The 26,448-nt window shown below is 37.1% G+C and overlaps 1 protein-coding gene across 2 annotated transcripts in view; it reads left to right on the plus strand.

The window, feature by feature from the left end:
• Positions 1–25,863, plus strand: part of LOC137619720 (nuclear cap-binding protein subunit 1-like) — a 180,622-nt gene extending 154,759 nt beyond the window's left edge. For both annotated transcript variants that reach the window (XM_068350011.1, XM_068350012.1), the window contains exons 14-16: positions 2,130–2,367; positions 4,404–4,517; positions 23,745–25,863. In XM_068350011.1, the coding sequence (XP_068206112.1) occupies positions 2,130–2,367; positions 4,404–4,517; positions 23,745–23,858 (466 nt within the window). In that variant the 3' untranslated portion in view covers positions 23,859–25,863. The remainder of the gene's footprint in view (positions 1–2,129; positions 2,368–4,403; positions 4,518–23,744) is intronic.
• The last annotated feature ends 585 nt before the right edge of the window (positions 25,864–26,448 follow it).

Here is a 26,448-nt window from a genome sequence, read left to right on the forward strand (position 1 = left end):
ATGTATATATATGTATGTATATATATACTGTATATATATACTGTATATATATATATATATATATATATGTATATATATATGTATGTATATATATACTGTATATATATATATATATGTATATATATATGTATATATATATGTATGTATATATATATATGTATATATATATATATATATATATATATATATATATATATACATATATATATATATATATATATATATATATATACATATATATATATATATATATATATATATATGTATGTATGTATGTATGTATATATATATGAATATATATATGAATATATATATATATATATATATATATATATATATATATTTATATATATCGGCATCCTCTCCTACGCCTATTGATGCAAATGTCCTGTTAGATTTTGCCAGTCTCTATTTTGAGCTTTTAATTCAATAGTTTGCCATATGATATCTATGTATGTATATTTATATTACCATCATCTTCTACGCCTATTGACACTAAAGGCGTCGGTTAGATTTTGGCAGTGTCTATGTTGAGCTTTTAAATCAATACTTCTCCATTCATCATCATCTACTTCACGCTTCATAGTCCTCAGCCAGGTAGTTCTGGGTCTTCCAACTCTACCAGTACCTTGTGGAGCACAGGTTTGATGAATTAATCTTTCTTGGGGAGTGCGAAGAGCGTGCCTAGCCATCTCCATCTACCCCTCACTATGATCTCATCCACATATGATGCTAGTAATCTCTTAACGGTTTAATTTCTAATCCTGTCCAACTAGTTACCTCCCATTATTCTTTTGAGGGCTTTGTTTGGAAATCCACAAAATCTTTTGGATGTTGTTTCATTGTCATGCCATGACTCATCTCCAAACAGTAACACTGATCTCACTAAACTGATATACTGTAGAACCTGATTTTTTTATGTAATTTCAGGAATTTGATCTATTTTTTTTTTAAGCTATCCATTGTCTGATTTGCTTTTTTCAATCTTTCATTAAACTCATATTTTAACCCTTTTACCCCCAGGCTCTTTGGAAATTTCCAACCCTCAACCCCCAAGGGGTTATTTTTTTCTCAGCACATTTTGCAGTATATATTTTTTTTAGATTGCTCTAACAGCCTTAATTTTTGTCATAGAGAGGTCAGGTTGGTCTCATTCTCTTGGAAAATGCCTGATTTTTTTCAAAAAATTATCAAAAATATGAAAAAAAATTTTATAGCATTTTTTTGCAAGGACGTACCGGTACGTCCATGGGGGTAAAGGGATGGGGTTGTGAAACGTACCAGTACGTCCTTTGGGGGTAAAAGGGTTAAGGTCCCTCTATTAGAGATCATATATTCTAAATATTTAAAGGATTCTACCTCATTAATCCTTTCTCCTTTCAAAGGTATTTCATTTTCCATTTTATATTCCATTCCCATCATCTGTTTTTCTTCTGTTATTTTGAGCCAAACCTCATATGATATTTCATGCATTCTGGTAAACGAGCATTGCAAATGCTGTGGTGTTCTGCTAATAAGGACAGCATCATCAGCATTGTCTAGGTTAGCTAATTTCTTATTACCAATCCAGTCTAATCCTTCACCATCCCCATTTGTTCTTTACATTACAAAATCCATGAAGAGGATAAACAACAGAGGTAACAACACATTCCCTAAGAGTATTAAGCTGTTGACTGGGAATTCATTTAATACTATATATATATATATATATATATATATATATATATATATATGTGTGTGTGTGTGTGTGTGTATAAAGTGTATCTGTGGAGACATTTATTAAATGGAAATTACGAATATTTTAACATTTTAGAAATTTTGCTGACAAATTATTATTAAACCAAGCTTATGAAGTAAAAGCCATATGAACATCAGGTTAGATTCATAGAAATATATATATATATATATATATATATATATATATATATATATATATTATATATATATATTTATATATATATATATATATATACTGAGCACAATTTATGTTTGTACTGTTTTAGACATATACTAATATTTTTGAACATTTTCTATTTTGTAGTTTTCAAAATTTTATATCTAGACTAAAGAGTCATTAATTCCATTTCACTGTTGGAGAAGTTTTGATAATATTTTTTGTTTTGCTTCAGAAATTATATTTGGGAAATAATTCACGCTACTATTCGTAAGATGAACAAACATGTAGCTCGCCTTCAACGAGAAGTAAATGATGCCCGCGAGCGTAGGACTGGCCATGATTCGGATGACTCTTCTACAGATGAAGAAGAGCAGAGGCCAAGGCCAACAGAAGAAGAAATAGAAAGAATGGAGGAGAAGTTGGAAACTGCACAAGCTGATCAGAAGAATCTTTTCCTCATTATTTTTCAGGTGAGAAGTAGTTTGCTTTTTATAAAGTTTCTCGAAAGTAGTTATTGTACTCTATTAATCTTTAAGTAGAATACAAGAATTTATTATATTGTGTTTTTCAAATTTGCTTTGTTGTTGCTTGAAAATAATTATATTCATAGTTTTTTTTTTATAGTATTATTGTTAAGCAAATTATTAGAGCAGATATGTGGCGATGATTTCTTTGATAATTGTTCCCACTCTAGCAAACCTTCCGTTATTTATGTGGATTATCTTTCGGCAGAGCTGGGAGGTAGCCATTAGGCTAAAGGTGCGAGGTGGCAACTCTGCCTAACCACTTGAGCTGGTAGGCTAAGGGGTACCCATCCACCTCTATATATACTCTCACAGCTGTGAGCTACATCAATTTTTCTTTTGGCTCGGTAGAGAGTGGATGTCTCATCTTTCTCCTTCCAAGATTGTCATTGGACATTATAATCGTTCTTTCTCTTTTTGGGTGTGCTTGCTTGCTTCTGATCGCCTTCATGCGGACCTGTCCTGGGCACACGGGTGGTGCGTGCAGTACCTTTATGTCATCGCTGGATGCCAACCTGCACTCTGTACCCTTCGTGTAGAGGGCATCGTTGCGAGCAGGGTTTGCCCTGTGAAACGTACCAGTACATTCATTGGGGGTAAAAGGGTTAAGATTGTGGGGTGTGGGCCTATGGTTTGTGTAGGTGAATGAGTCATCCCAAAGATACATGAAGTGAGCAGATGGTAGGTCCCTTATTAGGCATACCCATAATGTTTAACATTTGAAGCAACAGTATTCTAGGTTTGTGGTCTAATAATCTGGAAGCAGTGAAGGGAGGAAGCCAATTGTTGTTGAACTGTTGATTTGGTTTTTGACTTGGGTGAGAATTGGTATCAAGTTTACTGGTACAATTGTTCTGAGAGCAGATAGCTTACTCTGGTTTAGAGAATGGAGATGTGTTCAGACCATAGATCACTCGGAATAGCTTACTATTCTGGCATGCGTAATCCCTTCCTTGTAGTTAGAATAAAATAGTATGCAGAGCAGCTTTGACTGAATTGATGGGGTAGATTTCATTCCAACCTTTGTGATGGACAAACACAGGCATCAATGCAAATGAAAGTTTTTTCTGCAATTTCAACTTTTTTTTTTTTTTTTTTTTGGCATTCGATAACTACTGTATTCACTACAGACATTGTAAACTTGTGTGGTTTTGTTACCATATCTCACTTTTTTTTCACTAAACACTTCTATGCTTTAAAGCTTGACAACTAGTACCACCCCAAGTCAAGGCTAATATTATTTTAGGGGTTTCAGGCCTCCATGGTAAAATAAGTGTAGAGCCCTATATGCCTGAGGTCCCACATTTGCATACACCATTCATAAAACTATTGTCTGCCTGGAAACATGTGAGGGTTTTGAAAATATAAGAATATTTTAATATTATTCTTAATGTATGATGTAAATATCAACCCTTGGAGTGTCCTTGAACATGTTTTACAGCCAATATTTCTACTCCATTCTGTGTCATTGTACATATTTTACCTCAAGTTATTACCACTATCTCATTTGTTATATATGTACTGGTATTTACATTTTTTTTTTTACAAAAAACTTAAAATTGTATCTCAATGGAAAGGAAATTTATTCCGCTATACAATTAAAATGGTTTTTAGGTAAGTTGAGTAAAGTGTCCAGAAAAAGAGCCTGCAGCTTGAGTGCCAAAGTATTTGGCAAAGGGATTGCACTCAAAGGGGTTTCCTACCCAAAAGTTAAACTAAAGAATATAACCTTTTGTTTTGATTTTATTTTGGAGAAAAATCAGGCACAGTATTTTTTACAAATCCTTATAGATTTTATCATGAAAGGGTTCCACAAACTGTGGCTTCATTAGTGGTGAACTGTTTGCTTTGCATATACTGTACATTAATTTATAACAATTGTTTAGAATATTATATTTTACTATGGATATTTCTTTTGTATAATCCCCTCTGTACTTTTTATTGAAAATTAATCTAAGCATTGCTTATCAAAATCTTTGCAGAGGTTCATTATGATCTTGTCAGAACATCTTGTTCGCTGTGATACTGATGGTCGAGACTTCAACACCCACTGGTATCGATGGACTGTAGGAAGGTTAAATCAAATATTTATGATGGTAAGAACTTTTATGTTATTTACATACGGAACTTTACATAAGATCCTTGGTCCTATGAGCAAGCTGTCAGTAGTATGTTATTCCTTAAGAAGCATAATAAAGTTTGCACTTTATTGATAACCATTATAGGGATTAGTTGAAAATCAGGTGTGATTTTTCATTCATAGTTGAGTTCTTTGGTCTCGCCTGCTATAATGTTTCTTTCACTTCATTATTCATCCTGGAGATAAGTCATGAGCACACATGTGAATAGTCCATTCTCTTTATCTGAGGATTTGTTATTCCTTGGTTCCCTTATATGCAAAAAATCAAGTAGGTATCATTATCTATCTACCCTGGCATTTCCCCCAATTTTGAGGGATAGTAGACATCAAAAGAAACAACTCTAGCATTCCATACCTTATTCAGTAGATGACCATTTTTCATCCTCTCTACATGGCCAAACCACCTCAACATACTAGCTGCTAATTCATTCCTCACACCCGTTCTCACTCTTTCTACTTCTTTCCTAACCCTCTCCAACATAGATACACCAACCATACTCCTCAGACTCTTCATCTTGAACACATTCAATTTCTGTCTCCTTCTCTTTCATTCACCACAACTCCAATCCATATGTCACAGTTGATACAGTCACTTTCTCATACTGAATTCATGACATTCATTTCTAACCCTCTATTCTTTACCACTTTGTTCACTGCCCCCAAAACTTGACATCCTTCATTCACTCTCTGGTGTACATCTACTTCCACTCTGCCATTTGCTGCAAAAACAAAACCCAAGTACTTGAACTGATCTTCCTTCCTCAAGTAACATGACATCCAATCTAGCACCACCCTCACTTCATGTGCACTTAATAACCTTATTCTTACACTCATTTACTCGCAACTTCCTTCTCTCACCTACCCTTCCAAACTCGTTACTAATCGACATAGCTTCTCCGAGTCTACAACCAATGCAGTATCATACGCAAACAGCAAGTAATTCACCTGTCTCATGATCACTCTCATCTATCAGTTTCAATCCTCAACCAAAGACTCGAGCATTCACCTCTCTTACAGCTCCATCAAAAAACAAATTGAACAACCATGGCGACATCGCACATTCCAAGTAACCCCACTCACTCTGGAAACCACTCACTCTCTTCATTTTATATCCTAACACATACTTTACGCCTATACACAAACTTTTCACTGCTTGCAGCAACCTTCCACCAATTTCATATAACCTTATCACATTCCACACTTACAACAACAATTATATCTCCCTCCATATCATCCTCAACTTAGCAACCTTTCAGTATATTCAGCCCACTTTTTCTCACCTCATCTTTCAGTGACATTCCACTTTCATCTTTCACTGTCTCTTTGCTCCCCGATCCACCCCTCCCTTATTCTCTTCACTTCTTTCGAAACTTATTTTCTTCATATGAACTACCCAATCCCTGACCCTACCTCCATTCAGCCTCCTACTTTGTCTCAACTACCTTTTGTTGTACTTCCCCAAATTTTTCTTTATATCTTTTTTACTTCTCTATATAAACATTCTTATCTGCTGACATTCTTCAAATGTCCTCTTCTCTCCCACCTTCATCCCTTCATCTTCACTCCTTCATTCCACCACTCACTACTCTTCCTCATACTGCTTCCAACAAATGCCTTATCACATACATCTCTTGCATGCTCAACAAAATTTTCTGTTACTAACTTCCACTACTGTAGATCACCAGTTTTTCTCACTTCCACCTTGTTATATACTACTGTCAACTTTAATATTTTTTTTTCAACTCTTAGCTTCACTACATACCTTTTATATCCCCCCCCCATTCATTTGCTACAACTAATTTTTCTTCCACCAAAAAATCATCAGACATATCAGTAGCCATACCCACAAACACATGGACATCTTTCAATCTTCCAATCATCCTTCTTGTTATCAACACTAAATCCATCATTGCTCTTTCTATCACTTTTCTTCCACTTGCCACTCTTATACATGTATGCTTAATTATATCTCTCTTCTTGAAGAAACTCAGTTACATACCACGAGCTCTTGTTCAACACACATCTAGCAGTCTCTCACCACTCTCATTTCCACCTGGTGCACCATACTTCCCAATGACAGCACCTATAGTCCATTTCTTTTAGCGAGGCAGATTTGCACCAACTCGCAGCCATGCCCTTTTAGCTCGGAAAAGTTTCCTGATCGCTGATTGGTTAGAATTATCTTGTCCAACCAATCAGCGATCAGGAACCTTTTCGAGCTAAAAGGGCACCGCTGCGAGTCGGTGCAAATCTGCCTCGCTAAAAGAAATGGACTATAGTACACACCTAGTTAATGCATGGATATCAAAAAGAAGAATTTTATGAGAAAATTCACTTATCCACTCAGTTAAAATTTCAAGTTGTATTTGCTATCCCAGCGAGTTATTACTTTTACTTAGCATCAGGACACTCGGTCAGAGTTACTCTAAAGCATGAATATCTTTAAGAGCTTTGATCCGTATAAATGTAGTGATTGAGGTGATTAGAGTCTCGGCACAAGACATATGAATGGTCGTCAGATTTTGTCATTTGAAGTGAAAAACTTATTCTTGAGCTTCTCCAAAATGAAACTAAACTGTGTCTTTTAAGATCACTAACAAAAAATCCTTCACAACACCTGGAGTATCATTCATTTTTCACTTCTCTGATGTAGGCATTTTATTATCATAATCATAATGGATTATCCTATCGCTGAGGAAAAATGACGCGTCGGTGAGTACCAGATTAGCCTAGAGTATTATTATGTATGTGCTATATGTTACATTTCACAATATATATTTTTTTTTATTGTTATTTGAAATTTGTATAGATATATTGTTGTGGATTCATTCTTTTCAATCTTTTGCTATTATTGATGACAGTACTACACTGAATCTCTCGGGTTATGGCTCTTTTTTTTTTAATCTTTGCCTACACCCATCGAATAGTCTGGCCTATTTTTTCAATATTCTCCACTGTCCTCATACACCTGGCAACACTGAGATTACCAAACAATTCTTCTTCACTCAAGGCATTAACTACTGGACTGTATTTGTTCAGTGGTTAATTTCCTCTTGGTAATGGTTGGAGAGACTTTAGCTGTGGTGAGCAGCTCTTCAAGGAGGACGCTCCATAATCAAACCATTGTTCTCTAGTCTTGGGTTGTAGTGCCTGACTGTCTGTACTATGGTCTTCCACCGTCTTGGGGGTAGAGTTGTCTTGCTTGAGTGGATGCTCAGGCACAATATTCTATCATATTTATTTTCCTCTTGTTTATTATAGGTTATATATGAATAATCTATTTTAATGTTGTTTCTCTTCTTTAAGTATTTTATTTTAATTGTTCACTTTTTCTCTTGAGGTGTATTTATTTCTTTGTTTCCTTTCCTTTCCTCACTGGGCTATTTTTCACTGTTTGAGCCCATGGGCTTATAGCAACTGGGTTTTCCAGCTAGGGTTGTAGCTTAGCTAGTAAAGATAACAATTTGCAACAAATATTAATGGACCATTGTTGTTAGTTATCATTAAACTATTATAATAAATTACTCTGAAAACCATATTTCAAAAAGAGAAAAACATTCACACAGGGTACCGGGATAAAACTATATTTTGGGGGTCATATATTTACTCTTTAATGCCAGCTATTTACCGTTTTATTAATGTTTTGCTGTTTTATTACTGCCATTTTTATATTTATGACTATTGTTGTCATCAGTCTACTTTACTTACAATATTATGTTATAACTAATGCTGTACTGGGAATTTACTTTTCACCATATAACACATGTACAGTACATAATCAGAATTAGCCTTTATAATCGTCGGCGCCCACTCGTGTCCGAGTATTGGGTTCTGTCGTTAGCCATCAGCCTCCTATCTATGGGGTGGGTGCTTATGTCTGATAATATAATGATATACGTATGTTCAACTGATAAAGCTGAAGAAGGGTGGAGGAAACGACAGAATGCCAGTAGCTGAGTATATTGTTTTGGGTGGTCGTGGCTTTGCAACGGCCACGCACATACACTTGGCCCACATCGTTTTCACCGCGGCTCAAGACATATGAGACAGGCGGCTTCTCCGATGTTGGTTACATCGGGCTGCCGGGTTCTTGTTATGTCAAGGCCCGCCTTGTTGCCTGCCCGACAGGCATTGCCCTCTTCCGCCGGCGCTGGGAAGCTCCGCCGTTGGGGTCTTGTTTGGTTTGATTTTGGAGTTTTCCTTCTCCTAGCCTTGCCTATCTTAAAATAAAGGAGAAGGCCTACAGGGGTCCAGTCTTGGTCTGGTCTCTCAGAACTGGCCTTAGCGGTATGGTTGAGCCTGCCAAGGGTGGATAAACTACCCCACCGCCATTGCCCAGCCCATCATTGAGACACTCAAGCCCCTCTACTGCAGCAAAGTGCTGGACCATCAGAGTCTTTATACAGAGAAAGAGAGTATATATACAATACAGAGTCGTCAACTTATAAACATTCAGCGATACAGACACAAATCCAATGGAAATCATGTTTGTTCCAACATGGAGACTTACCTCGAACTACTTTCTTAGGAGGTACCTGGAATCTCCTCTCAACCGACCAGTTTTGTGTAGTTTACCCTACTTCCGTTTTCTGTGAGGACTACCTCAGGCGGAAGGATACGTGCCCTTAGGCTAGTCCCGAGCCAGGTCGTGTGTTAGCTTGGGTCTCGACCCTCAGTAAGTTCTCTGGTTGCGTCGTGATATTATATCAAAAGTTCATAATGAACACAATATTATATGATTTAATGCAATTAGCAAGACGACATTTACAATATGAAATGGGACTATTTTTTGACGTGCAGCTGAAAATCTTAGGCGTGTGCGTTAAGGGAAACGTACCCTAGTCCAAAAATTAGACTTGCACACAGCTTCTTGGAACCTGTTACGTTTTTAAGTTGAGGAGGAGCACTTCAGCCTCAAAAAGAGGAGAAAGATCAGGTCCCATCAAGGTGCCAATGCCCAAAAGATTGTAGTAGTAGTTAGTAAAACTACAACAGAGAACTAGAAGAACACTAATATTGTTCTGACAACTGGAAATGACTTCTTCCTAAGACATAATACTGCTGGCCAAACAGAACCTTTGGTTAAACAGCTAGAATAAACTGTTGAAATGGCTAGGAACAAGATCAATAATTCTATTAAAGGTATTCTTCCAAAACTTATGGTAGCCACTTCACCCTCAGTAAGGCCATAGGGATAAACGAAAGACTTAAATCCACCTCAGTAAGGCCATAGGGATAAACGAAAGACTTAAATCCACCTCAGTAAGGCCATAGGGATAAACGAAAGACTTAAATCCATATGTCAAAAAAAGAAAGTTGACCCCGGGTCGCCTCAGGGCACATATCATACCGCCTGAGGTTGACCCCTTAGAAAACGGAAAGAGGGTAAACTATACAAAAAGCTGGTCGGTTAGGTAGAGTTACCAGTAACTCCTAAGAAGGTAGTTCTAGGTAAGTATGTTAGGAAAATACAAATTACTTAAAAATTTGTGATATCTTTGGGACATTTTCTACAGCAAAAGAAAATTACTGAAGAAAGCAAGAGAGTATATGGAAACCAACTTAATCTCAGCCTGTACAATTGATTAAACACAGTAGACCAAGAACAAACTAGACCCTTAGAAAATCCTCCCGACAACAAATAGAGGAAATTTGGCAGAAAACTTGTATAATGCAGATAAAGGTAAAACTGAAACACCAGTAAATTAGAGAAACCAGCAAAGCCACAGAGGAAGAGGAAAAAGATGGAAAATTTCCTTGAGACTGGCACAATTCAATACTCGGTCAATTAGAAACAAAATGGAAAACTTCAGGGCAATGATAGCTAGTGAGGAACTAGATGTTATAGGCATCACGGAGACCTGGATTCAAGAAAAAAACAAACAATTTTATTGGAGAATACGAAATCACAGGTTTCAGGGTTTTCAAGAAGGATCGCCTTATCCAAAAAGGAGGAGGGGTAATTTTCTATGTTGAAAATCACTTAAACCCCCATCAAAATTAAATTAGAAACTGAATGTGAAGCGACAGGTGCAAATATTAACACCGTAGGAAAAAACATGTCCATGCTTAGTAAAATATAGACCACCACTAGAATTTGTTAACAATGAATTCCTCATTCAGTGGGTCGATAAACCAACTAGGGGAATTAACATACTAGATATTGTGCTAACAACAGAAGAAAATTTAGTATCCAATGTTTCAGTAGGCAAAAATATTGGCAAAAATTACCACAAGATAGTTAGGTTTCTGGTAAATATTTCTCATCTAAAAGAATGGAAAATTATAGAAAAGCTAGACTACAGACGTAGAACTGGATAAAACTGAAGGAATACACCAAGAATTTAGAATACGACAGAACTGGATAACATAGATACGCACTGGGACTCCTTTGTGGAAATGAATAAAGAAACAAGGGCTAAATTTATACCACCTAGAAAAATTTTACCAAATAGAACTCCACAACCTAGATGGTTCAACAGAGAAATAGCCAATGCAATAAGAAGTAGAGACAGCAAACATAAATCAATGGGTTCACAGCCTTCAACTCCTGAAATTTCCGAGCACAAGAAGTTAAGCCGTAAAGTAGATAAACTAGATATAAAGGCCAACATCAATGAAGAGAAAAGAGTGGCTTCATCTAGTAAAGGAAACCCAAAAATTTTTTTGCATATGTAAGCAGTAGAAAACCAATCACAAACAACATTAGCCCATGAATGATTCGGATGGTAATCATATAACAAATGATTTGGAAAAAGCCTAACTGATGAATGTATATTTCACACATCTCTCTCTAGGGAAGAATCAATAACCCTCCCCGAGCCATCTATCAAATATGGAGGGCCACAACCATTAAATAGAATCACCTTTACAATGGATGATGTCAGAAAGAAAATAAAAGGACTCGGTAAATCAGAGGCACTAGGATCAGATGATATTCATCCAAGAGGGATTATAGAACTAGAAGAAATAACCCCACACTTTTACAAAATGTTCCAAAAGACAGCCAACGAAAGAAAGGCACCACAAGGATGGAAACTCGGCAATGTTCCTCCAATCTACAAGAAGGGACCAAGAGAAGAACCTGACACCTACAGACCTGTATGTCTAACTTCAGTGACGTGCAAAAATTTTTAATCAATTATAGTTCAGTAGATTCAATAGTAGAACATATAGAGAAAAACAATCTTCTGATAGGCAGCCAACGTGTTTTTAAACAAAAGAGATCATGTGTGACAAATCTTTTAGAATATTTCCACATGTTTAACATTTATGACAAAGGCAGAGCAATGTACATCATATACCTACTTTCAAAAGGTTTTTGACAAAGTTCCTCATAAAAAATTAATGGTAAAAATTAGAGCACTAGGCATCATTGATGAGACAGCAATATGGATTGAAGATTGGGTAACAAACAGAAAACTGAGTAGTAATAACTAGCCATAAATGCTGCGAACTCAGAAGACTTAGAAGCCTTAATAGTGGTTCTAATGAAGCTAGGAGAATGGTTAAGAAAATGGCAAATGCCTTTCAACTGTGGGAGATGTAAAGTCATGCACATAGTTTATAGTAACCCACAATCAGATTACTCACTGCTAGGTAATGAAATAGAAAGTGAACCAGGAGGAAGATCTCAGTAATAGGTTACATAAAGAGACAATTCAAATACAGAAACAAAGACACTGTACTACAGCTGCACCTATCAATAGTAAGACCCCATCTAGAATACAGAATCCAGTTCTGGGCTCAAATATTCAGGATATTGATAGACTGGAAGCAGTACAAGCTAGGGCCACCAGACGAGCTCCAACACTAAGGCAATTTGGATACAGACGGAGATGGAATGTTTGAACTTACTTTATCTACAAACTTGAGGACTAAGGGGACAGTTAGTAGAGGCATTCAAAATTCTTAAAGGAATAATATAGATTACAATAATCTGTTTACGCTTAGCACAAATCAGTCCATATGTAATGGATCAAAACTGGAATTGAAAAGATACATACAGAATAGTGAATACTTGGAATAGACTTCCAGCGGATTAGTTAACAGTAACAGGTAAATGAGTTTAAGACTAAGTTAGGCAAAATCACACGAACTCCACCTCTTCTTCGACTGAAGATTTTCCCGTTATGCAGGGTTGCTATTTCTAGAGAGCTGTTTCCAAGTCCTTCTATCTCAGATGTCCTCCACTGTGAGGTCTTTCTCCAACCTATCTGTTGTTACACACTCCATCAACCTCTTTGGTCTCCCCCTCCTCCTCCTACCTGGAACATTCATCTCCAACATCCTCCTCCCAACATACTCGTGGTCTCTCCTCATTATGTGCCGAAACCAGTGGAGTCTTTTCTTGGATTTTCTTTGACACCTCTGTAACCTTTGTTGTTCCCCTTACCAAGTCATTCCTAACCTTATCCAGTCTCATGATCCCAGCCATCCATCTTAGCATTGTCATCTCTGCAACATCCATTTTCTTCTTAAAGATCTTTTTCATGAACCAGGTCTCAGCACTATATGTCATAGCAGGTCTCGCTACAGTTTTATGTACCTTTCCCTTTAAGTTTAAGTTTAACCTTCGATCACACAACACTCCCGACACACTTTTCCAATTTTCCATCCAGCTTGAATTCTACTGTTCACTTCCATTTGGAGTTCTGTTTCCTCCACATATGACCCTAGGTACTTGAATTTTTCTGTCCTCTTTACTATTTCACAAAGCAAGTGTATTATATAATTCAATTGGTTGTGCGGGTTGCAACACACATACTCTGTTTCTGTTCTACTGATCTTTAGCCCTCTGCTCTCCAATTCCTCTCTCCAGCTTCCCCTCCAATCCTTCTCTGGTTTCATCACACACAACTATATCATCATCTGCAAACAGCATAGTCCATGGTGACTGTTCCCTCACTCTTTCAGTTATTACATCCATTACTATATTAAACAAGTAGGGGATTAATGACGACCTTTGGTGTAACCCAACCCCCACTTCAAACGTCTCGATCAAACCAACACTCGTTCTTATTTGTGTGTCTGCTCCGTCATACATATTTCTGATCAGTCTAACATATTTCTCTGGTGTTCCCCTCTCTCTCAAACATCTCCATATCTCCTGCCGTGGAACTATCATAAGCCTTCTGTAAGTCAATAAATACTATATGTAATTCCTTTTGGTCTTCTCTATATTTTTCCATCAACTGCCTTAGTGCAAACATTGCATCCGTCGTGCTTCTGCCTGGCATAAATCCAAACTGCTCTTCTCTAATCTTGGTCTCTTCCCTTATCCTACGCTCCATAATCCTTCCCCAAAGCTAACATAGTATGTGGAAGGAGTATGATTGCTCTATAATTATTATAATTTTGTACATTTCCCTTTCTTTGAATAAGGGTATTAGAAAGCTATTCCTCCACATTCTGGGCATCTTTTCTTTCCGGCGTATCTTTTTTCATCTGATCCCACAGCATATCCACTCCAAATTCCCCCAAGCATATCCAGACTTCCACTGGGATCTCATCTGGTCCTCTAGCTTTTCCATTTTTCATCTTGTTGAGGGCAACCTTAATTTCTTCTCTATCTATATCTCTTACCATTCCTAAATGTGGATTTCCATCTGCAATTATAGATCTTGGATTTTCTTCGTTTATCAATCTTTCAAAATACTGCTTCCACCTTCCTTTCATATCACTTGAGCTATGCATTACCACTCCATCCTCATTCTTTATCTGCTTAATATGGGTAATATCTTTGGTTGCTTTATTTCTTCCTTAAGCAATTTTGTAAATCTTCTTTTGACCCTCCTTTGTGTCCAAATCTTCATATAATTATCCAAATGCTTGGTGTTTTGACTGTGCCACCACCACTTTAGCTTCTTTCTTTGCTAATCTACTTCTCTCCTTATCTTCTTCAGTGCCTGTTTCATCATACATTTTCTTTGCATTTCTCTTCATATTGATTTTCTCTTGTACATAATTATTCCACCACCAAGTTTCTCTGTCTCTTGGCCTTTTTCCTGTTGACATCCCTAAAACTTCTTTGCCAACACTTTTCAGAATACTGCTGTTCTGTTCCCACCACTCATCCACATCCTCATAATCCCAGGTGCCAAGCTTGACTAAAATCCTCTCTATGAATCTATCCTTATATTCTGGTTCTTTCAGCTTCCACCATCTTATCTTTGGAATCATCTCTTGCCTACCTCTTATTGTTCTCTTTATATCCCAGTCTACTGTCAAGAGTCTATGTTGGGGGGTTACAGCTTCTCTGGGAATATTTTAGTTTCTTATCTCTTTTAGATGCACCCTTCTACCTAATACAAAATCAATTTGGGATTCTTGCCCACCGCATTTATACTTGTAAGATACTTTGGCTGTTATTCAAAGAAAGTGTTGATTACTGCCATATTGAAGATTACAGCAAAGTCCATAACCCTTTCACTATCTTGATTCCGATCTCCCAAAGCCCATCCTCCACGTATTCTTTCCATGCCCCTAAACTCTGAATGCTTAAACTAAATCGCTCTACCAAAGAGCAAATGGAGTCTCCACGGATGAATTAAAAAGTCTTGTGAGACATCCAAAGTTCTTGTAACACATTCTCTCTCTCTCTCTCTCTCTTTTGCCTGTTATACAGTACTAAATATAGCAGAAGAAACCAACATCTTTGTTTCCTTAAAAAGAGTCAGTTGAATGCAACACCAAAAAATTATACATACATACATATACTAAGGCACTTCCCCCAATTTTGGCGGGTAGCCGACATCAACAAATGAAACAAAAAAAAAAAGGGGACCTCTACTCTCTACGTTCCTCCCAGCCTAACAAGGGACTCAACCGAGTTCAGCTGGTACTGCTAGGGTGCCACAGCCCACCCTCCCCCGTTATCCACCACAGATAAAGCTTCATAATGCTGAATCCCCTACTGCTGCTACCTCCGTGTTCATCTCAGGCATCGGAGGCAGCAGCAGGGCCTACCGGAACTGCGTCACAATCGCTTGCCATTCATTCCTATTTTTAGCACGCTCTCTTGCCTCTCTCACATCTATCCTCCTATCACCCAGAGCTTCCTTCACTCCATCCATCCACTCAAACATTGGCCTTCCTCTTGTACTTCTCCCATCAACTCTTGCATTCATCACCTTCTTTAGCAGACAGCCATTTTCCATTCTCTCAACATGGCCAAACCACCTCAATACATTCATATCCACTCTAGCTGCTAACTCATTTCTTACACCCGTTCTCACTCTCACCACTTCGTTCCTAACCCTATCTACTCGAGATACACCAGCCATACTCCTTAGACACTTCATCTCAAACACATTCAATTTCTGTCTCTCCATCACTTTCATTCCCCACAACTCCGATCCATACATCACAGTTGGTACAATCACTTTCTCATATAGAACTCTCTTTACATTCATACCCAACCCTCTATTTTTTACTATTCCCTTAACTGCCCCCAACACTTTGCAACCTTCATTCACTCTGACGTACATCTGCTTCCACTCCACCATTTGCTGCAACAACAGACCCCAAGTACTTAAACTGATCCACCTCCTCAAGTAACTCTCCATTCAACATGACATTCAACCTTGCACCACCTTCCCTTCTCTTACACCCACATTAACTCTCAACTTCCTTCTCTCACACACACTTCCAAATTCTGTCACTAATCGGCCAAGCTTCTCTTCTGTGTCTGCAACAAGTACAGTATCATCTGCAAACAACAACTGATTTACCTCCCATTCATGGTCATTTTCGTCTACCAGTTTTAATCCTCGTCCAAGCACTCGAGCATTCACCTCTCTCACCACTCCATCAACATACAAATTAAACAACCACGGCGACATCACACATCCCTGTCTCAGCCCCACTCTCACCGGAAACCAATCACTCACTTCATTTCCTATCTTAACACATGCTTTACTACCTTTGTAGAAACTTTTCACTGCTTGCAACAACCTTCCACCAACTCCATATAACCTCATCACATTCCACATTGCCTCCCTATCAACTCTATCATACGCTTTCTCCAGATCCATAAACGCAACATACACCTCCTTACCTTTTGCTAAATATTTCTCGCATATCTGCCTTACTGTAAAAATCTGATTCATACAACCCCTACCTCTTCTAAAACCACCCTGTATTTCTAAGATTGCATTCTCTGTTTTATCCTTAATCCTATTAATCATTACTCTACCATACACTTTTCCAACTACGCTTAACAAACTAATACCTCTTGAATTACAACACTCATGCACATCTCCCTTACCCTTATATAGTGGTACAATACATGCACAAACCCAATCTACTGGTATCATTGACAACACAAAACACATATTAAACAATCGCACCAACCATTCAAGTACAGTCACACCCCCTTCCTTCAACATCTCAGCTCTCACACCATCCATACCAGACGCTTTTTCTACTCTCGTTTCATCTAGTGCTCTCTTCACTTCATCTATTGTAATCTCTCTCTCATTCTCATCTCCCATCACTGGCACCTCAACACCTGCAACGCCAATTATATCTGCCTCCCTACTATCCTCAACATTCAGTAAACTTTCAAAATATTCCGCCCATCTTTTCCTTGCCTCCTCTCCTTTTAACAACCTTCCATTTCCATCTTTCACTGTCTCTTCAATTCTTGAGCCAGCGTTCCTTACTCTCTTCACTTCTTTCCAAAACTTCTTATTCTCTTCATATGAATGACCCAATCCCTGACCCCACCTCAGGTCAGCTGCCCTCTTTGCCTCACGTACCTTGCGCTTTACTTCCACATTTTTCTCTCTATATTTTTCATACTTCTCTATACTATTACTCTGCAGCCATTCTTCAAAAGCCCTCTTTTTCTCTTCCACTTTTACCTTCACTCCATTCCACCATTCACCGCCCTTCCTCATGCTGCCTCCAACAACCTTCTTGCCTCACACATCACTTGCAATCCCAACAAAATTTTCTTTTACTAACTTCCACTCCTCTAAATTGCCAGTTTCTCTTACTTTCACTTCGTCATATGTCATTTTCAACCTTTCCTTATATTTACTTTTTACCCCCGGTTTTATTAGCTCTTCAACCCTCACTAGCTCCCTTTTACATCCACCTACTCTATTCCCCCACTCTTTTGCTACAACTAATTTTCCTTCCACCAAAAAATGATCAGCCATACCGTTAGCCATACCCCTAAACACGTGCACGTCTTTCAATCTTCCAAACATTCTTTTAGTTATCAACACATAATCCATTAACGCCCTTTCTACTACTCTTCCATTTGCCCCTCTTACCCATGTATACTTATTTTTATCTTTCCTTTTGAAAAAGCTATTGCTTATCACCATCTCTTGCTCAACACATATCTACCAGTCTCTCACCACTCTCATTTTCACCTGGTACACCATACTTCCCAATGACACCTACCTTTCCAGCGCCCACTCTAGCATTTAAGTCACCCATGACAACTACATAATTCCTTCTACCCAGTCCTTCTACACACCTAGTTAATTCATTCCAGAACTCATTCCGCTCTTCTTCACTTTTCTCACTACCTGGCCCATACGCACTGACAAACGCCCAACATTCCCTACCCAACCTAATTCTTACCCACATTAACCCAGATGATATCTCCTTCCATTCCACTACTTTACCTGTCATCCATTCACTCAGCAATAAAGCCACACCCTCTTTCGCTCTTCCCCTTTCAATCCCAGACACTCTACCAGACATTTCACCAAACATCACTTCACGCTTTCCTTTCATCTTTGTCTCACACAAGGCCAATACATCCATCCTTCTATTCCTAAACATACTTCCAATTTCACATCTTTTACTCTCTATCGTACTACATCCACGCACATTCGAACACCCCAAAACTAGAGTGCGGGGAGCAGTCACTCTCCCCCCGGCTCCATCTCTTTGTCGATGTCTCACAGGATGTAGATACAGGAGAGGGGATTCCCAGCCCCCTCGTCCCGTCCCTTTTAGTCGCCTCTTACTACACGCAGGGATAACGTTGGCGCTATTCTAATTGTTTTTATGCCCCCGCGGCCATTTCCAATCCATTTCCAATTGTAGCTTAAAATAACCTATTTTGTTTAGGAAACGACATTATTGCATTCCGGAAAATTACGATTATTTACATTGTTAATTGTGCTTTAACAAAACATTCATGTAGTTTGGTTTTAAATTTCATGTGTATTTTATTAAGTATTTTAGTTGTAGTGATCTGATGCACATATGAATCAATAACAAAGAGTATTGTTTATACTTTTTCTTAACTTATTCAAAAGATCTACTGTATATAGTTAATATAGTATTATATAAGCACCAATGTGTTATAAGCTATCATAATTTCCTTGTAATGCATTTATAGTTCTCTCTCTCTCTCTCTCTCTCTCTCTCTCTCTCTCTCTCTCTCTCTCTCTCTCTCTCTCTCTCTCTCTCTCTTCAAACAATGTGGGAAGACCCAGACTAGGTATTTTAGAAGAAAATTTTAATTTTGGAGGGTTTTGTTTCAATCATTAATTCAGTGGTACCATCCATAAAATTTACTATAGAAAATGAAGAAAATGACTATCAGATTTTTAGACGTTTTAATTGTTAGACAAACAGATAAATTTAAGTTTTCCATATATAGAAAGCCTACCAATAATTTTTTCATATGTACATTTCTACTCCAGTCACTGTAAAAATAAAAAGCATTCTTTGTTTTCCTGCATGTACCTTAAGGCACTTGGAATTTGTAGCCCTAAGTACATTGAGGACGAGTTCACTAAAATTGAAAAAATTGCTACAAATCTTTGCTATCCAAAATATTTCCTAGAAAACTGTATGAATAAGGCCAAGAAAACATTTTATAGTTTCCAGTTAGAGAAAAATGAAACTATTGATAATATGCTTTGTTTGCCATTTCGTGATTGTTTTTTTAGATGTTATACCCCTTTTGAAAAAAACTAGACATTAGGGTACAGTTTAAACATAATTGTACATTAAAAAACTGTTGATTAAGAATAGTTCTGGAAATGATAATAATATAATATATAGTATTCCTTGTTCAGAGTGTAACTTATTCTATGTTGGCCAAAGATCCAAAAGTATTCAAGTCATATTGAGAAAGCATAAGGAAGTCGTCTCTAGGAGATCTCTTGATAATGCCTTGGCCTCCCACTGGTTAGGGTCAAGTCACAGAATTGGATGGTCAGAGGCGATTTAAATAATCCATATAAATGACTATTTCCAAAGGAATATTGTTGAATCCTTTTTGATCTCCTGTACCAAAGGTAGAAATTTCAATATTAGCCCTGGTCTGTTTTCTGTTAATCTGGTATTATCCTTTTATCTAAAATCTGACTTTTCCGGAATTATTAAGAGATTGACAGCTGTTGGATCCCTTTCCCTGTATAAAAACGATGTTTTTGTATATGTATTCTCATTGTTGAGTCTGTTGATGTCCCTAATGGACGGAAGAACTAACACCAATCAAGGTTTTTCATTTTTCCTTCCGTGGCTATAATACATTTTATATTCATCACATGTCAGCTTTTGTGATTTCTACACACACACACATTATATATATATATATATATATATATATATATATATATATATATATATATATATTATTTTTATTATTATTATTATTATTATTACTTGCTAAGCTACAATTCTAGTTGGAAACACAGGATGCTATAAGCCCAGGGGCTCCAACAGGGAAAGTAGCTCAGTGAGGAAAGGAAACAAGGAAAAATTAAGTTTTTAAGAAAAGTAACAAAATTAGAATAAATATCTCCTATATAAACTATAAAAACTTCAACAAAACAAGAGGAAGAGAAACAAGAAAGAACACTGTGCCTGAGTGTACCCTCAAGCAAGAGAACTTTAACCCAAGAGAGTGGAAGACTATGGTACAGAGGTTATGGCACTACCCAAGACTAGAGAACAATTACAGTATTTGATTTTGGAGTGTCCTTCTAGAAGAGCTGCTGACCATAGCCAGAGAGTCTCTTCTACCCTAAATAAGAGGAAAGGGGCCTCTGAACAATTTCAGTGCAGTAACCCCTTGGGTGAAGTCAGGTGTATGAAGACAGAGAAGAATAAGTAAAGAATAGGCCAGACTATTTGCTGTGTGTGTAGGCAAAGGGAAAAAGAACCGTAACCAGAGAGGATCCAATGTAGTACTGTCTGGGCAGTCAAAAGATCCCATAACACTATAGTGGTATTATCTCAATGTGTGGCTGGTGCCCTGGCCAACTAACTACTTTTAAATAGTATATGTGTGTGTGTATATATACCCGACATCAACAAATGAAAAAAAAATAATAATAATAAAAGGGGTCCTCTCTCTACGTTCCTCCCAGCCTAACAAGGGACTCAACCGAGTTCAGCTGGTACTGCTATGGTGCCACAGCCCACCCTCCCCCGTTATCCACCACAGATGAAGCATCATAACGCTGAATCCCCTACTGCTGCTACCTCCGCGGTCATCCAAGGCACCGGAGGAAGCAGCAGGGCCTACCGGAACTGCTTCACAATCGCTCGCCATTCATTCCTATTTCTAGCACGCTCTCTTGCCTCTCTCACATCTATCCTCCTATCACCCAGAGCTTTCTTCACTCCATCCATCCTCCCAAACCTTGGCCTTCCTCTTGTACTTCTCCCATCAACTCTTGCATTCATCACCTTCTTTAGCAGACAGCCATTTTCCATTCTCTCAACATGGCCAAACCACCTCAACACATTCATATCTACTGTAGCTGCTAACTCATTTCTTACACCGGTTCTCACCCTCACCACTTCGTTCCTAACCCTATCTACTCGAGATACACCAGCCATACTCCTTAGACACTTCATCTTAAACACATTCAATTTCTGTCTCTCCATCACTTTCATTCCCCACAACTCCGATCCATACATCACAGTTGGTACAATCGCTTTCTCATATATAACTCTCCTTACATCCATGCCCAACCCTCTATTTTTTACTACTCCCTTAACTGCCCCCAGCACTTTGCAACCTTCATTCACTCTCTGACGTACATCTGCTTCCACTCCACCATTTGCTGCAACAACAGACCCCAAGTACTTAAACTGATCCACCTCCTCAAGTAACTCTCCATTCAACATGACATTCAACCTTGCACCACCTTCCCTTCTCGTACATCTCATAACCTTACTCTTACCCACATTAACTCTCAACTTTCTTCTCTCACACACCCTTCCAAATTCTGTCACTAATCGGCCAAGCTTCTCTTCCGTGTTTGCAACCAGTACAGTATCATCCGCAAACAACAACTGATTTACTTCCCATTCATGGTCATTCTCGTCTACCAGGTTTAATCCTCATCCAAGCACTTGAGCATTCTCCTCTCTCACCACTCCATCAACATACAAGTTAAACAACCACGGCGACATCACACATCCCTGTCTCAGCCCCACTCTCACGGGAAACCAATCGCTCACTTCTTTTCCTATCCTAACACATGCTTTACTATCTTTGTAGAAACTTTACACTGCTTGCAACAGCCTTCCACCAACTCCATATAACCTCATCACATTCCACATTGCTTCCCTATCAACTCTATCATACGCTTTCTCCAGATCCATAAATGTAACACACCTCCTTACCTTTTGCTAAATATTTCTCGCATATCTACCTAACTGTAAAAATCTGATTCATACAACCCCTACCTTTTTTAAAACCACCCTGTACTTCTAAGATTGCATTCTCTGTTTTATCCTTAATCCTTTTAATCAGTACTCTACCATACACTTTTCCAACTACACTCAACAAACTAGTACCTCTTGAATTACAACACTCATGCACTTCTCCCTTACCCTTATATAGTGGTACAATACATGCACAAACCCAATCTACTGGTACCATTGACAACACAAAACATATTAAACAATCTCAACAACCATTCCAGTACAGTAACACCCCCTTCCTTCAACATCTCAGCTCTCACACCATCCATACCAGATGCTTTTCCTACTCTCGTTTCATCTAGTGCTCTCCTCAATTCCTCTATTGTAATCTCTCTCTCATTCTCATCTCCCATCACCGGCCCCTTAACACCTGCAACAGCAATTATAACTGCCTCCCTGTTATCCTCAACATTCAGTAAACTTTCAAAATATTCCGGCCACCTTTTCTTGCCTCCTCTCCTTTTAACAACCTTCCATTTCCATCTTTCACTGTTTCTTCAATTCTTAAGCCAGCCTTCCTTACTCTCTTCACTTCTTTCCAAAACTTCTTATTCTCTTCAGATGAATGACCCAATCCCTGACCCCACCTCAGGTCAGCTGCCCTCTTTGCCTCACGTACCTTGCGCTTTACTTCCACATTTTTCTCTATGTTTTTCATACTTCTCTATACTATTACTCTGCAGCCATTCTTCAAAAGCCCTCTTTTTCTCTTCCACTTTTACCTTCACTCCTTCATTCCACCATTCACTGCCCTTCCTCATGCTGCCTCCAACAACCTTCTTGCCACACACATCCCTTACAATCCCAACAAAATTTTCTTTTACTAACTTCCACTCCTATATATATATATATATATATATATATATATATATATATATATATATATATATATATATATATATATATATATGTACCATTGCTCCAATTTTCTACATAGGTTGGAATTTAGCCCCATAAAGTTAGTGCACAGAATATATGTATCTATAATTGTATTATAACTGGGGAAAATATGTACAGGAATTATGTAGGGTTCAGTTTTATATGTGGTTTATTGTTTTGTGCGGGTGGCCTAGAACACATTATAAGTATGGAAGAGGGACAGTTTTACATATTGTTCATGATTTTACGAAAAAAAATGTAATCTATAACACCCTAATACGAATTTTGTAGTTATATAACTTAAGAATATTTTTTTGGGGGGGGATGTGAAAGCAATTTTGTTAAACCTTCAAGACAGAAATTTACTTAGAAATTTCAGTCATGTCCAGTAATTGTGATAAAATTAGTAATAAATTGATAAGTTGATAAATAAAAAACATTATACAGTGACGCATTAGTATCTAGTCATTCAGTATTAACGAAAGTTTATGTAACAGTATCATGGTTTTATGTACCATCTCGGCAGCTTCATTTTTAAGATATGTAAGTTTATGTTGAAACTCTTATGAGTGATATTTCTTAATACTTCATCAATATTTTTCAGCACAACACCCAAGTGGAGCGGTACAGTCAGACACTGAGTACATTACTCTTCACCCAAGATTTAGATCCACATATTCTTGATGCCTTCAATCAGTTTATTGCATTGCGTACTTAAATCTTACAGAGGCAACTTTTGTTTACATTGTAATTGATCATTTGGTGTATTGTATGTACTTTTCATGACATTCTAAGCTTCTGGAAGATTGAATTGAGTGTGTTACTGGATAAGCAAGCAAGTGATACCACTCCATTTAAGAATCATTCAAGTCTTTAGAGCTTATGAATGTGTTATGCATTTTTTTCATACTTAACCTTTTTCTATAAGGGTTACTTTCATAGAAAGAGGTATATACAATAACACTATATTTATAGATGAATTTAGGAGTTACTGGCATAGTTATTTTTTCTTGAGATAATTTCAATGAGAAATTAGATAATGAGTTTATCAAGTTAAATGTCAATCCATGTAATCGTGGCTTTGAAACGTCACTAACGTTTTTGTAAAGTATATTCTTGTTCTCCTGGGGATTATCATCACCATTATTAGTTGTAGGTTGTTTTTTTTTTTTCAGTGAATGGACCAGTTCCCATAGGCCTGGCCCTACTATCTCTGTAGCCTTTTTTGTTGTTATGCTTTAGGTCTTGAAATGCTTGAAAATGACTTGAAATGTGAATGCATGAGAGCACTTGACAGTTGCCTGATTGGTAAAATCTTAACAGAATTAATATAATCTCTACTATAGCTGCTACGTGAAAATTTATGACAAAGGAATTGAATAAAGTTAATTATATAAATCTGCAGTAATCTCATATTTAAAACCTTCACAAGTAATACTATATTCAGCCTTCAGCATTCTTTTTATTTCCTGCTCTGCTAAAGTACCAGTTAATAGTTACTATCTCATTGTAGGGAGTCAGCTGATAGTTCATTTTGTTCATCACACTTTGCCACTCTGGTGAAATAAGTATTTTTGATGCATTAAGCTCATGTGGGTTTTTTCACTCATATAATTTTTATTATACAAAATAGATTATCCATTAAAATTAGATATTTTTATAGATTAGATTTAGAAATAAAACAGTGTTTAAAGGCCAGAATTTATCATGTGTAATTCTCAATTGACTGTGTATAGTATACTTTCAATGCTTGTAGATTATTATTTTATACATTTTCTTGTTTAGTTTAAACAATGATTAGATAGTGTTAATTAGTTTAAGTGGCAATGGTTAATATTGATTTTGTCACAAAAAATACTATTAGTTTTTTGTTTATCTGTTTTTGGGGGTAAAGTTTGATTTTTTCTTTATGATTATGATTAGTAATCAGTTGTTATGGAAAATATGAAGACATGATTATTCGATATCATAATTGATCAAATTAGCTTATAAGCAGTATCTGGAAACTTTGTATTACTAAAATGTAGAACATACTTGGAATCTGTATTTTACTGCTGTAGACTTTGTTCACATTAACAATATCCTGGTTTTTTCCCTTTTAACCCTTTTACCCCCAGGCTCTTTGGAAATTTCCAACCCTTAACCCCCAGGGGGTTATTTTTATCCCAGCACATTTTGCAGTATGTTTTTTTTTAAATTGCTCTAACAGCCTTAATTTTTGTCATAGAGAGGTCAGGTTGGTCTCATTCTCTTGGAAAATGCCTGATTTTTTTCAAAAAATTATCAAAAATATGAAAAAAAAAATTTATAGCATTTTTTTGCAAGGACGTACCGGTACGTCCATGGGGGTAAAGGGATGGGTTTTGTGAAACGTACCAGTATGTCCTTTGGGGGTAAAAGGGTTAAGGTTCCATAGAATTTAAATCTTGTCATAAGGTAAATATACAGTGCACGCACTATAGAAATAACTTGTAATCTTAACACATATTTTAGAGTTTATATAGAGTAAATGTTATACTTTTGTTGCAGTACATCTTATTTGATGAGTAACCAATGCTGGTTCTATGTATTTTGATCAAACCAGTAGTGTCTACTGATGAAGGTATATTTGTTGTGCATTATTTAATGGTTTTGTTTTCTATATATATGTATTAATGAAAATGCAATAAGGTAAATGGAGGAGAAAGGATGTTTGTATGTAGTAATAAATAACATTACTTTCAGAGTTTTCTTGCTAGCCAACTTTTTTTTTATTCAAACTATTGATTTCTACCCAATTCTAGTATTTCTTATGCAAGTGAATGTACTCTAGTGCATAATATTTTGTATCCAAATGGTCAAGAAAAGGCATTGGAAACAGGTACCCTCTTCATGACCCTCTTAGGTAAGGGAATTGTAAGGTTTTTTCACAGGGTTTCTATGGAAGATCTTTTTGCTTACACTTGTTTCATTGATGTTGAGTTGCATAAATGATAAAATTGATGCTCAGTTTCACTCTACATTTAACCCTTTTACCCCCAGGCTATTTGGAAATTTCCAACCCTTAACCCCCAGGGGGTTATTTTTTCCCAGCACATTTTGCAGTAATTTTTTTTAAATTGCTCTAACAGCCTTAATTTTTGTCATAGAGAGGTCAGGTTGGTCTCATTCTCTTAGAAAATGCCTGAATTTTCTCAAAAAATTATAAAAAATATGAAAAAAAAAATTTTATAGCATTTTTTGCAAGGACGTACCGGTACGTCCATGGGGGTAAAAGGATGGCTTTTGTGAAACGTACCAGTACGTTCTTTGGGGGTAAAATGGTTAAT

This window comes from Palaemon carinicauda, chromosome 26 (assembly GCF_036898095.1).
Source record: "Palaemon carinicauda isolate YSFRI2023 chromosome 26, ASM3689809v2, whole genome shotgun sequence".
In the NCBI taxonomy this organism is placed as follows: Eukaryota; Metazoa; Arthropoda; class Malacostraca; order Decapoda; family Palaemonidae; genus Palaemon; species Palaemon carinicauda.